This window comes from Meles meles, chromosome 21 (genome assembly GCF_922984935.1).
Source record: "Meles meles chromosome 21, mMelMel3.1 paternal haplotype, whole genome shotgun sequence".
NCBI lineage: Eukaryota > Metazoa > Chordata > Mammalia > Carnivora > Mustelidae > Meles > Meles meles.
In genome coordinates, this window is record NC_060086.1 from 24,727,958 (window position 1) to 24,742,578 (window position 14,621).

Genomic DNA, 14,621 nt, shown 5'->3' on the forward strand with positions numbered 1-14,621 from the left:
AGTATGACATCAAAAGTACAGGTAACAAAAGAAAAAGCAAATTAGACTTCATGACAATTTAAAAACATTATGTATCAATCAACAGAGTAAAAAGGTGGGGTCCCTGGGGGCTCAGTCGTTTAGCTGTCTGCCTTTGGCTTGGGTCAGGGTCCCAGGGTCCTGGGATCAAGCCCTGTATTGGACTCTCTGCTCAGTGGGGAGCGTTTTCCCTCTCCTACTCCTCCTGCTTGTGCTTGCTCTCTCCCTCCTTTCCTCTGCGACAAAATCTTAAAAGAGAAAAAAAGACAACAGTAAAAAGGCAACCCTCAGAATGGGAGAAAAAATTTGCACATCATATTAGCTGATAATGGATTAATATCTAGAATATATATATATTTATTGATATATATATATACACATTGATATATATGTATCAAGATATCTACATCTATATATAGAGAGAGATATATATATCAAGAGAAAAAATCAAATTCAAACATGGGCAAATGATTTGAACGGATATTTGTCCAAAGAAGATACACAAATGGCCAAGCACATCAAAAGTTTATCATTAATCAGAGAAGTACAAATCAAAACTGTAAGATACCACCTCACACCCATTCGGGTGGCTTCTATCAAAAAACTGGAAAGCACATTTGGCAAGGTTGGGGAGAAATCGGAAACTTTGTGCCCTGTAATAGGAATGCGAAATGGTACCAGCCACTGTGGAAAATAGTATGATGAAGTTTCCTCAAAACATTAAAAACAGAGGGACGCCTGGGTGGCTCAGCTGGTTAAACATCTGCCTTCAGCTCGGGTTAGGATCCCAGGGTCCTGGGATGGAGTTCCGCGTCGGACTCCTTGCTCATCGGGCAGTCTGCTTCTCCCTCTGCCTACCACTCTCCCTGCTTGTATATGCACTTTCTCAAATAAATAAAATCTTAAAAAAAAAAAACATTAAAAACAGAATTACAATATGACCCAGCAATTCCACTTCTGACATATATATCCAAAAGAAAGGAAAGCAGGATCTCAAAGACATATTTGTGCATACATGTTCATAGCAGCATTAGTCACAACAGCTAAAACACGTAAACAACCCAAGTGTCCATTGATGGGTGGATTAAAAAAAAATGTGGCACATACATGGAGAATAGTATTCAGCCCTAAAAAAGAATTCAGTATGCTACAACATGGATGAAACGTGAGTTCACTATACTCAGTGAAATAAGCCTGTCACAAAAAGACAAAGTCCATGATTCCACTTCTGTGAAATACTTAGACAAAATCATAAAGACAGAGAAGTATAATGGTAGTAGCCACAGATGGGGGAAGGGGAGAATGGGGAGTTAAAGGGGCCTAGTTTCATGTTTAAAAATGAAGAGAGTCATGAGAGTGAATGGTAGTGATGGTTGCATAAGGGTGTGAATTTATTTAATAACATTTTACTATTCACTCAAAAATGATTAAGATGGTGATTGTTTTAAGTGTATTTTTACTACAATAAAAAGAAAAAAATGAAGTTCAGGTGGATCAAATACCTGTTAAGCAAAAAAATGTATTAAAGCATTAATATAACCATAAAAATTTTGCTTGGCAAAATGCTAATAAGGCAAAATTAAGATAAGTATTTGTAATTCCTAATTACAAAATGAATTCCCTCAATGCTAGAGCTCTTAAATAAGAAAAATAGGCAGAAGACAATACACAGGGCCCTTTAGCAGATTATAAAATATTCAACCTTAATAAATGAAACTTAAACAACAAGGAAACCCCACTTTTCTCCCATTAGTTTCATAAGGGTCAGAAAGTTTACTGGCACAGGTGGGAGCAACTGGGTGTCCTCCCATATTGGTGGGGGCTGGGAGCTGGGGGCTCCGTAACCTGGAAAACCGTCATAGCAAAATACGCTCTTTTACTTGACTTCTGGTGATTTTTATCTTCTAGACTCATCAATGGCCAAAGATACAGGGACTACTTAAATGAATTCTTATATATGGATATATATACCATATGTATGTGTGTGATACGTGATACACACACACGATCAGTGTGCCAGCCAGAGGGCAGTCTGTCGTGGGATTTCCTGAGGAGCTTAAACAGAACTGGATTATAGAACTGACACCAGCAGCCACCTTCTTTCCTCAGCGATACCCACTGATTAAATGTACATGTGGACTTTCTATCCACAGATGTAATACCATCGCACTATCATAAAGACTGTAGATGGCCAATGTTTCAGATACACGGTTCAGTGAAAATGGAAGTTACAGTGACAGCTGCTGGTGGTGTATACGCTTTTAAGAATATGGGCTGATAGAAACACTCATGTACTAACACATGCAGAGAATATTTTGGAAGAAAATACAAGAAACTAAAAAAAGAAAAGAAAAGAAAATACAAGAAACTGGTAACTAGTTGATCCTGGGGAGGAGCTGGGAGGTCAGGGACAACAAGATCACTTTCTTTAACAAACTCTTCATACTGTTTCTCAAAATGAAAACAAAACCTAGATTCAGTGCTCATTTTAATGTTTAAATATTGTGAAGTGTCTTTCCTACGATTGAATGGTAAAATGTTTTGAGCCAAATGCTATTAATTCAGAACCAGGTCTGACATTTCTAAAACAGTGAACATTTATATATAAAGTATATACATTTGAAAGTATTTTTCAATCATATATAGTTATTCTAATGAACATATTAACACGAGAATCCCAAATGGGGGAAAAATGGAAATAAATTATGATCAAATCTCAGAGCTATCTGTTGGAAGAAAAAAAATGGAAAGTTGGTTATAACAGTAAAAGGGCTTCAGCTTAAAATAAGTAAGTGACCCATTTGGTTCATTTTCATAGGTAGTTTTATTTGGTTTTTAGAAAAATAATATACAATAACTGGAACTTCAGTTCTTTTAAATAGTTTTAAATTAAAAGTATGCAAGTGAGAAGAAGAGTGGATTCCCACAGGACAATACTGTTTAGTAAAGCAGCAGACAGGAATTTCTGCAGCAAGTCAAAAACATTTCTAGGAACCACAGGAACTGAGCAAGGGCAGCTTATAGCCACAAGTTAGCTTCCCCACCTTAGACAACACAGGAGTGAGGCGTTTCCTCTTGCTTCGTTAGTTTGACTTTGAGAATGATTTACATAATGGCCTATGCTACCCACTACAGCTTTGAGTAAAAACATCTGAATGGAGGGAAGGAGGCCCTCTAGGGCCTACGGGAACAAGCTGGCTTTGGTCAAACCAGAGCTTGCTTTTCAGTTTGGTTTGGTTTCGGTTGGATTTAGATGCGTTCTGATGACTTGTCAGTCACAGCTCAACTGGTAGCAGACGTAACAAAACTCAAGGCTTGGAGTATTTGTTAATGCCATTTATTTTGGATTAGGCCCCTGCTTTCTCCTGAACATTCTTCTTAATGAGTTCACAGTATCCAACAGTGTTTGTGAAAGCTACTTCGGTTTGGCAGCCAACTGACTTCCACAGTTTTGAGAAGGAGGCAGTAGGAGTTGCCTTAGTTTTGTTTCGACTCTGCCCTTTCGCCCCTATATACCCTATACCAGCTACTATGCGCCGCAGTAAATCCAGGCCTGCTTCCCTTAGGAGCATGGATCTACTGTCCACTGGTTCTGGGACTTTTCAAGGAATCACAGCCTCATCAGTGTGCCAGCCAGAGGCCAGTCTGTCGTAGGATTTCCTGAGGAGCGTAAATGGAACCGGATTGTTGAGCGGACACTGGCAGCCCCCTTCTTTCCCCGCTGCTGTTCGCAGCTGCTAAACAGGAAAGCTGCTAAAAGGAAAGCTACAAGGCCAACGCCACAGCAGTATCAAACACTTGTCGGATCGGGAGAGAGAGGTGAAAGGAAGGGGACAAATTAGTAGCAGAGCCGGAGGCTGAATTAGGAATGAGAGGAAAGAGATTGGTATTTTGTTCTCTGTTCATCTATTTCCTGCTTAGTTTTCTTGATGCAACTAAAGATCTGCTTAAAGAGCGCTTTGTACTCCGGAGGGGGCGTGGTGGTGGGGGAACTGACGAGCTCTGGGGTGGCAGAGGCCGGCTCCCAGCTACTGGTGCCGGGCTCCGGCTGGGCGTTGGTCCCGGTCAGGTCTCTGGCGAGAGCCCTGGAGGTCTGCACCGCCTTGTGGGACAAGGAGTCCTCCTCCTGCTGACACTTCTTCAGCAGCTCGTCGTACTTCACCTTCAGGGCACTGTACTGAGTGTCCACCTCATGCAGAAGGGAGATGCCCCTCTGCTTCACGGCCTTGGCCCTCCGAATGCAGGTCTCCTCGTGGCCTCGCACGATGTCCCCGCCCGCCAGGCTGCTGAGCACCGTCTCACTGCTGCTGCGCTTGAGGGGCTTTCTGTGTGCCTCCGGCCCAGGCAGGAGCATCTCCTCCAGCAGGCTCTGGCCGTGTTCTCTGAGAGGGATGAACAGAGAGTCTGGCACCAGCTTCTCGAGCCCATTCACAAAAGGATGCTCCGACTGCAGCATCTGCCGCATCTCCGCCACCTCGGCCTCCAGTTCCAGCGCCCGCGCTCGGTAGGCGTCCGCGGCCCCCAGCTGCTGTTCCAGCTCGCTGTTCTCCTTGAGCACGAGCCCGTACTCCTCCTCCATGGCCACCCGCTTCTGCCGCTCCACGCTCAGCTGGGCCTGCAGCATCGTCACTGTTTTCTTCAAATGCTCATTTTCTTCTTCATCAGGGCTTTGCTGACTTTGCAAGGAAGTGATCTTCTCGGCAAACACATGGTCATACACAAAGTGTCTGAGAGAAAAATGTTGAAAGAACATATTACCAAAAAAAAGGTATATAGGTTACACAGGTCAACTGGGAATGAAAAGAGGGAGACTGATTTTTTTTTTCAACTCAGTATTTTTGAGGAACGGTGACAGTGATCAATTTTTTGTCTTTTCTGCACAAGAGCAGTGGTTAAAATATAACTGTGCAAGGCTAGCAAATAAACACACGTAAGAAGACATAATTTTTGTGACTTTTTTTTAACCATTAAAAGTACTACCGAGGGACACCTGGGTGGCTCAGTGGTTAAGCATCTGCCTTCAGCTCAGGTCATGATCCCAGGGCGGGAATTGAGCCCCGTGTCAGGCTTTTTGCTCAGCGTGGAGCCTACTTCTTTCCTGCCTGCTGCTCCCCCTGCTTGTGCTCTCTGACAAATACGTAAAATCTTTAAAAATAAACAAATAAATATCAGAAGTACTACAGAACACCCATTCTCAAAGGCCAGAGGTATGACTGATACCTGTCAAGGAAACTAGAATGACCCAGTGGTTCTCAGCCTTGCCCGCACATCAGAATCACCAGGGCAGCTTTTCACCTGCACCTAGAGATCCTGACTTAGGCCTGAGGGACTCATTGGTACTGCTGTTTTTTGGGTTTTTTTTTGTTTTTTGTTTTTAAAGATTTTATTTATTTGACAGAGATCACAAGTAGGCAGAGAGGCAGGCAGAGAGAGGGGAGGAAGCACGCTCCCTTCTGAGCAGAGAGCCCGATGCGGGGCTCGATTCCAGGACCCTGAGACCATGATCTGAGCTGAAGACAGAGGCTTAACCCACTGAGCCACCCAGGCGCCCCGGTATTGCTGTTTGAAAAACTCCAAAGTGACTTGATGAACAGTCAAGGTCGAGAGCCAGAAGCCAGTAGCTCTCCTGTGCAGGGTCCTAGGTGATTTTGCATGTCATCCTTGCGCAGGGGCCATGCTAATCTTCTCTGTATCGTTCCAATTCTAGTGTATGTGCTGCTGAAGCGAGCACGGGCCCTAGGTGATTTTAACTGTGCTTATTTGTGTGATGATCTGTGTCTGCCTCTCCCTGAGACTGGAAGTATGAGGGCAGGAACTGGCTCTATTTTGCTTACCGCTCCTCCTGTCTGGCACAGCACCTGCCATATACGAGGTGTTCAACGAGCAGTTCTTAAATATGCAGTCTCTTAACTCTACATCATAAAGGCATTTCTGTAGGCAAAAAGCTTGTCTTATTGGAATTTTGATTTTTCCACTCTAATGTGAAACAGAACCCGCAAACCTGTAGTCTCTCAGAAGCACTGCACTTTAGGTTAGCTAAGACTTAACATGAGAAGCACTGAAATGAATACTCCCAAGACTCCCAAAAATAAGTTTTTGCAGAATTACTAAGACCCAAGAACTCTACCAGCTGTAGGTCTAAGTGGCTTTGCTCAAACCACTTGTAGTCTAATTGCCAAGTGGCATTTCTTAAAAGGGTCCTTTTAATTTACTGAAGTCCAGGATGTGTCACGGACACAAGATACTCCCCCGCTCATCAATGCCATAAAAGGGCAGGCTCTTACTGGCGGAGGTCGTACAGCTCTTTCAGACACGAGAAGCTGGGTGCCGATTTCTCCTGGTCACATTTCCCCTGGCTCCTTCTCCCCTGGCCAGATGACTTCAGCTCCTCCACTTGGCTCTGGAGGTGATCAATGTTGCTTTGTAGGCATTCGATTGTTTCGGTCAGACTGTGAGGAACAGACAGAAGCCATTTGCTGCTTGTCATATTAAATTAAGGGCATAAGCAGTGAGGAGAGATTAGTTGCCAGCCATTCAAACTGGGCTTTCTTAATTGGAAAAGACTTCTATTTAATCTCTACTCTCCATAAAGAATTAAATTAAACCATACCCCATATTGACCAAAACCCACTACAGCCACATTCTATTCTAGTTTCTACTAAATGACTTCCCCCTAGGGCTTTCTCAATGGGTTCTAGAAAATTTACCTCAGAATCTTTTGCTGTGAGGCCTTGCTGTCAGCAACTAGCTTTTGATTTGTTTCTTCCAGTTCCCTTGCTGTGACATCTAATTGCTCATAAACCTTTGCATGCTGTTCATTCATCTGCCGCAGAAGCTCCACCTGCTTGGTCAGATACTGTAAGAGAAAAGGATTGCGACCAGGTTACACATTAAACAGACAAAATACCTACAGCGCTCTAATACCGACTCTGATTCTCCGACACCAACTGGGTATCCTACAATTAAATTCTGAGGGCGCCTGGGTGGCTCAGTGGGTTAAGCCGCTGCCTTCGGCTCAGGTCATGATCTCAGGGTCCTGGGATCGAGTCCCGCATCGGGCTCTCTGCTCAGCGGCGAGCCTGCTTCCCTCTCTCTCTCTCTCTGCCTGCCTCTCTGTCTACTTGTGATCTCTCTCTGTCAAATAAATAAATAAAATCTAAAAAAAAAAAAAAAAATTCTGATACTACCTACCTGCAGTCACCCTAATAGAAGGGCTAGTTAGAAGGGCTCCGTCCCATGTCACTGTCCCACCACAGACACCAGGTGCAAGATCCAGAAACCACCTGCACTTCTGACCAATCAACTGCAAAACTGAAGGTTCCCACAATCTCCCCACAAGTTCAGTAAGTCACTGCATTAACTCACAGAACTCATGAAATCACTTTATTTACACTGATGCTTTATTAAAAAGGTTAACTACATGGAGGAGAGGCACAGGGCCAAGGACGGGCGTGGAGAGGAGCGCCGAGCCTCCAGGCCCTCCCCAGACGCACCACCCTCCCAGCACATCCATGCGCTCCTTGTTTCAGGGGTTATGAAGTTTCACTGCATGGGCACGTGTGACTGAACTCAATCTCCAGCCCCTGTCCCCCGACCCCAGAGGCTAGGGGGTTGGACTGATGGTTCTAACCCTCTAATAACATGGTTGTGTTCCTTCTGGTAACCAATTCCTATCCTATCACTTAGGGAATTCCAAGTGTTTTAGAAGCTCTGTGCCAGAAGCTGGAGATGAAGATCAAATACATGATTTTCATTATGCCACAATGCCACAGGGATTATCTTATGTAAAGAAAAACTTCAAATCCTAGTTAAAGTATTTGTCTAATAGGAAATGAGTACAGACCATCCTTTACATGTTTACTTACCTTAATGCTTACCAACATCCTACATATCATGAGGATAGTCTACTCTTACAAAGCACAATACATGCATAAAATTAATATTCAACAAGAAAATCTAAAGAGACTGACAATCCCTCAAGAAAAAAAGCAATGGAACATGGTTTATGTTTAAGCAAAAATATCATGTTTTACAGAATTAAGAATGCCTAAAGTAGAGAATTTTAGGTGACTTTTTGTCTGGGAAAAACAAAGTCAAATTTTTTTCTCCCAGGGAGCCATTCTGGACCCAAAAATGGGGAAATAACATTAACCAGAAAGAGATATTTAGCTTCCTATGATTCAAAGATTCTTGTTATTTTTAATATTGTGAAGGTGTTATCACCATAATCCTCCTTATCCATGAGAAATATGCCAGATTATTCTGATAATGCTAAGATTCCTTTCTAAATGGCCAAGGAAAAAGGGAAATAATCACAGTCTTCATGCCTCAGTGTTAAATTACATTGATTTCCTCTCCTACTCAACTCTACCAGAAGACAATGAAACACAGTATTTATTTCAAATGAAATATTCATAATATTTCTCTGGAGCACGACTGTAAAGAGGAAAAAAAGGTAGGTTTGAAGCATCACCAATGATCAAACGGCAACAGAACAATGACATGGCTTTAAATTCATTCTTTCCATCCATCCATCCATCCAGGCTTTTGCCCAGTGTGGAGCCCAATGTGGGGCTTGAACTCACAACCCTAAGATCAAGACCCAAAAAGTCAGACATTCAACTGACTGAGCCAACCAGGTGCCCAAAGATGTGATTTTTATTTATTTATTTATAAAGATTATTTATTTATTTGATTGGGAGAGAGAAAGAGAGACAGTGAGAGCAGGTACACGAGTAGGGTAGTGGGAGAGGGAGAAGCAGGCTTCACGCTGAGCAGGGAGCCTGATGCAGGGCTCAATCCCAGCATCCTGGGATCATGACCAGAGCCAAAGACAGAGGCCTAACGACTGAGCCACCCAGATGCCTCAACATGACTTTTTTTTTTTTTTTAAGACTGATTTGAGAGAGAGTACACACGTGAACACAGGGGAGGGCTAGAGGGAGAGAAGGTCTTAAGCAGACTCTGCTGACGGTGGATCCCAATCTCATGACCCTGAAATCATGACCTGAGCCCAAACCAAGAACCAGACACTTAACGGACTGGGCCACCCAGCTGCCCCAAGATAAGTGTTTTTAAAGTCATGTCTTGGGCACCTGGTGGCCCATGCCATTAAGTGTCTGACCCTTGGTTTCAGCTCAGGTCATCACCTCAGGGTCATGGGCTCCAGGAGATTGGGCTCCATGCTCAGCACAGAGTCTGCTTGGGATTCTCTTTTCTCTGTCCTTCCCACTTGCTCTAATAAATAAATCTTAAAAACAACAACAACATCTTTCTTGGAGCTTTTTATACAACTATACTATTGATTCTTTTTTTTTTTTAAAGATTTTATTTATTTATTAGAGAGAGAGAGAGAGAGCGAGCACAGGCAGACAGAGTTGCAGGCAGAGGCAGAGGGTGAAGCAGGCTCCCTGCTGAGCAGAGAGCCCGATGCGGGGCTTGATCCCAGGACCTTGAGATCATGATCTGAGCCGAAGGCAGCGGCTTAACCCACTGAGCCATCCAGGCGCCCTATACCATTGATTCTTGAACAATGTGGGGTTAAGGGCACCAACTCCCACACAGTCGAAAATCCTTGTATAACTTTTGACTCCTCCAAGACTTTAATAGCCTACTACTGACTGGAAATTGATAGCATAAACAGTTGATTAACACATTTTGTATGTTTATATGAACTACATACCATATTCTTATAATAAAGTAAGCTAGAGAAAAGAAAATGTTAAGAAAATGACGAGGAGGGACACCTGGGTGGCTCAGTTGGTTAAGTGTCTGCCTTTGGCTCAGGTCATTGTCCCAGGCTCCTGGGATCGAACCACCCCCCCCCCCCCAAGGCTCCCTGCTCAGTGCCCATCTCCCTGCTACTGCTCACTTGCTCTCTCTTACATAATAAAATAAATCTTAAAAAAAAAAAAATCATGAGGAAGACAAAATACATTTACATTACTGTTCTTTCCACACCCCCTTTTAAAATTAACATATGATGTATTATTTGCCCCAGGGGGACAGGTCTGTGAATCATCAGTCTTACACAATTCACAGTGCTTACCATAGCACATACCCTCCGCAGTGTCCATAACCCAGCACCCTATATCTACCCCTCACCCCCCAGTAACCCCCCTCAGTTTGTTTTGTGAGATTAAGAGGAATTTGAGAGGCAGGGCGGGGGGAGGGGATCATTGGGGGTAGGGAGGGGAAAAAATGAAACAAGATGGGATCGGGAGGGAGACAAACCGTAAGAGACTCTTACATTACTGTTCTAGATCAGAAAAAAAAAAAATCCTTGTGTAAGTGGACCCACACAGTTCAAACCTGTGTTGTCAAGGATCAACTGTATTTGCAAAGCTAACAGACTTCCTTCAAAGAATGTTCAGTGGGCTCTTTAAAAGACAATGTAGCAGAGTTGAAAAAAACCTTATAGGACCTTTTAACAAATCTAGTTATCCTAACTTGGTAGCAACGTGCTGAGAAAACACAACTCTCGTAACTTCAACTTTCTCATTTGAAACTCTTGGGGCCAAAAACGTCTTTGGAAAATTCTTTAAATTTTAGAAAGACAACATGGCACATACACCATACACTTTATAACATCCTCACCGTGAGGTAAGGGCAGCACCCTGTAATTGACATTAATATTTCTGCATTGAAAGGTATGAATAAGGATTATAAACAGTCTCACATCATCAGTTCAGGTCAGGGTTTGCTGCTAAATGAATTTGCTGCAAGCTTAAGAAAAAAGTGATCTTGTTTTACAGAGCCTTTTGGGTTCAGAATTGAAAATAAGGGGTTGCGGTTCAATGACTAACCTATAAGGCTTAAAGTATTAAATAAGGGAAGTGAGCACACACCAAGCACAGTTCCTGTAAAAGCTTGTGCGTGTGTGTTCTTCTCCCTCAGCACCCACCAGCGTCTTCTAGGCGGAGGTCCTTAATCCTGCCCTCTGGTTAGCAATGTCATAGCAGGTTCCTGTCACTAATGGGAAAGTGTTCAATCTCTTAGGAACAAAGGTTTAGAGTACAGGGATACATACAGTAAGTTCAGAAATTTCACAAGCTACTTTTATATCAAGTATAGGTCTCAAGTATTCTTTGGAACTGATTCACAACAATTGAAAAAAGGCTAATGCATAGACCAGGCACTGATTATTAATTTATGACAAGAGTTGTCTCTGCCCAGTGACTATAATATTCACATCCTCTTAGGACACATCTACCTCGTAGAACGCAGATGAGAGGTCAGTTCCCACAGAGAACTTTTGGTGGGCGCAGGATCAGAGAAAAGAGCCCGGTGGGAGGCAGCAAGAGCTAAGAGCGTAGGCTCTGGGGTGAGAATTTGGTTTGAAGTTCTGCTTCACCACTTCTAACCAGGTAACCTTTGGCAAGTAGCTTAATTTTTCTCAGGCAAGATTTCCCCATCATCTACCTCACAAGGGTTGCTGTAAGGTTCAAGTGTGTGAAGGGTTCAGCATGGCATGGGCATATGGTAAAACTGCTCAGTAAGACGCTGCTATTGTCATCTTACCTATAGTTACGGTTCAAAAACTCAGTGTGCGCGTTGGTGGTATAGTGGTTAGCATAGCTGCCTTCCAAAAACTCAGTGTGCTAAGATTATGTGGCGGCTTTATTAAGCTATAGGAATTTGGGCCCCTTTCCCCTAATATTCTGAGTCAGTGGAACTGGAATAGAGCCAACGCTCTGCATTTTCAACAAAAACCCCAGGTGATGTCAGTACAAGTGGTCCATGGATCACACTTATTAGAGAAATGCTGATCTTGGACATGGAAAATCCTGGGTGTCTCCCCTCCCCCAAACTAATGCCTCTTTCTCTTGGGTCCAGGAGGCATCAGCATTCACTTGGATCAACAATGATTCTTAAGCTTAATGTTTGCTCTTTCCCTCCTTAGAGCTTAGTTTGGCTGTAGCTCTTCACTAAGATGAAGCGATGTTATAAATGTCCTGGCAGCTTTCTTTACCAGCTTCTCTTCGTCCGTTCCTACAGTCAAACACCCCTGCAGTAACACACCAGCTGTGTTGACTTGTGTGCGGCTTCCTCAGTCTACCCAAGTATGGACTCTTTACAGATGGCTAATTTTAATCTACTAAAAACTAAAGTTTTTAGAATTATTATGGATAATTCCAAATGCATACATGGGAAAAAAATGGTTTAACGGACCCTCACGTATCCATCATCCAGTTTCAACAATTATCAATCTTGTTGCATCTCTACTTTTCTTCTCTCCTCATATCCAGTCATTTTAAAGCAAATCCAAGACATCTTAAGTCAAATATACATATTCATATATTTCTGAGAAAAGACCTTTCATTTTAACTAAAATTTTAATCATACCTAAAAGAACCCCAATAATCCCTTACTATCATCTACTTGTGTTTCAGAGTAAGTTAATATTTTCCCAACTGTCTCTTAGGTGGCTCTTCCAGTTTCACCAGGCAGCTATTAATTCTTCCTTATTTTACACTCGGTGTACCTTTACCTTAAAATTGTGGAGTTGCCTCACTCTAAGCAAGCCCCCCTTCCTTTCGGGGATGTGTTTTTCCTGGCTGGCTCCATCTAATCCAGCAGTTCTCAACCTGTGGTCCACAGACAGAACTGAAAGCATCTGTGAATTTGGATGAGGGAGAAGTTACATCTTCATTTTCTCTAGTTTCTGACATTTAGCACTTCCTTTGATTTTGAATAGAGGCAGCAAGCCATCAGAGTATGATGGGGTACCTAGGACTTCATCGCCAACAGATATCACAGGTATTTTCATATAATTTGATAGTGGTTGCAGAAATCTTGATTTATTGGTTATATTCATCACTATTTGAAGTTAGTTTTTAGACTGACAATTAGATCTAGGTATTTAATATGTTAATAACAAAACATATTACCATATCACACATTTATTTTTTTAATATTTTGATAGGCATTTCAATATAACAGATTCCCTTTTATTCTATGTATTTTAAGGCGATCATCACAGACCTCACTAGGCAACCAAAGAGATCTATGACACAAAAATGGTTAAGAACTCTGATTGTCCTTTAGGCCTCTGCTCAAGCGTAACCTCTTCAAAAGCCTTTTCGGACCACCCAAGCAGCATTCCCCCTCAAGGCACCTTATTAATTTCCTTTAAAACAGCACAACAAACCACCAAAATGCTTACCTGTTAGTGTCCAGTCTTTCTAACCCTCCTTGAAAAGGGAAGCCTCTTTTCTCTTTAGTCCATTTAGCACAATTCCTAACACATAGTAGGGATTCAAAAAAATATTGGCTAAATGGCAGTTTCTTTAAGTAGGCTCCACCCCCAATGTGGGGCTTGAACGCATGACCCTGAGATTAACAGTCACATGCTCTACCGACTGAGACAGCCAAGCGCCCCAAAATGGCAATTTGTAGACCTCTATTCACAACAGCTTATCACGCTCTCTACTACAACTAAGACGGCTGAAATGTTCAGACTTAATTGAAAGATTCTAAGAAGGGCTTTGGTTATAACCCTCTTGGAAAAATGTCCTAATAGTCACGAATTCCCTCCCCTCTTGCCCCAGTTGTAGACTTCTCTGTATGTATTCCCATGGCACAGATACTTCCCAGTAATCTGAAAGATATTTATAACTCCTACCAGCTATTATGGGACCCCAAACTGTTGCCCCCTTTTATTATTTATTTTTTTAAAGATTTTATTTATTTGATAGAGACAGAGAACAAGCAGGTGGAGTGGCAGTCAGAGAGAGAGAGAGAGAGTGAGAAGGAGGCCCCCCCTGAGCAGGGAGCCCAATACAGGACTCGATCTCAGGACTCTCGGATCAAGATGTTAGCCAAAGGCAGCGCTTAACCAACTGAACTATCTAGGTGCCCCACTGCCCCCTTTTAAAGATATAATGTTCAAATTAGAGTTGTAGCCAATATAAAGGAAACAAGTAAATATTCAAATAAAGTACAAAGAGGCTACAGCAGTCCCCCCTTATCCACTGGGGATACATTCCAAGACCCCTAGGAGGTGGCTAAAACTGTGGATAGCACTGAACCCTAAATATACAACTATGTTTTTTCCCCTATACGTACATATACACCTATGATAAAGTTTAATTTATAAATTTGGCACAGCAAGAAATAAAATAGAACAATTATAGCAATATGCTGTAAGGTAAGTTACGTGAATGTGGTCTCTCTCAAAAGATCTCATTGTGCCGGACCCGCACTTCTTGTGATGATGTGAGATGATAAAACAGCATGTGAGAGATAAGGTGAGTAAGGCAGGCGCTGTGACACAGTGAGAAGCCACCAAGGATCTTCCGACCATGTGACGGAAGGAGAATCATCTGCTTCTGGAAGGGGGCTGACCACAAAACTCAAACTGCGGAAAGTGCAACCACAAACTGGGGAGGTGGGGAGGACTAGCATATTAAAAAAACAAAACAAAACTATAGTTAAGTTCCCTCGTTTGATATATAAACCTGTAATAACACAATGAAACCATCTACAAAGAGCTTGTGATGTTTTGGTCTTAGAGGACTTGACTTTAAGGACAACCTAAAGAATGGCAGGGAGCTGTTTTCACATGGTAGGAGTTTAATCTTATTATTATTAAATCAAAAGGA

General features: G+C 42.5%; 1 protein-coding gene and 1 pseudogene across 1 annotated transcript in view; both read right to left on the reverse strand.

The window, feature by feature from the left end:
- Nucleotides 1-1,089: 1,089 nt before the first annotated feature.
- CDR2 (cerebellar degeneration related protein 2) overlaps nucleotides 1,090-14,621 on the reverse strand; it is a 28,597-nt gene continuing 15,065 nt past the window's right edge. Inside the window, exons 3-5 of the mRNA XM_045994100.1 lie at nucleotides 6,726-6,874; nucleotides 6,303-6,467; nucleotides 1,090-4,745 (exon numbers count right to left, since the gene is read on the reverse strand). Coding sequence (XP_045850056.1) covers nucleotides 3,881-4,745; nucleotides 6,303-6,467; nucleotides 6,726-6,874 — 1,179 coding nt within the window. The 3' untranslated portion in view covers nucleotides 1,090-3,880. The remainder of the gene's footprint in view (nucleotides 4,746-6,302; nucleotides 6,468-6,725; nucleotides 6,875-14,621) is intronic.
- On the reverse strand, nucleotides 5,664-5,749 carry LOC123934305 (annotated as a pseudogene).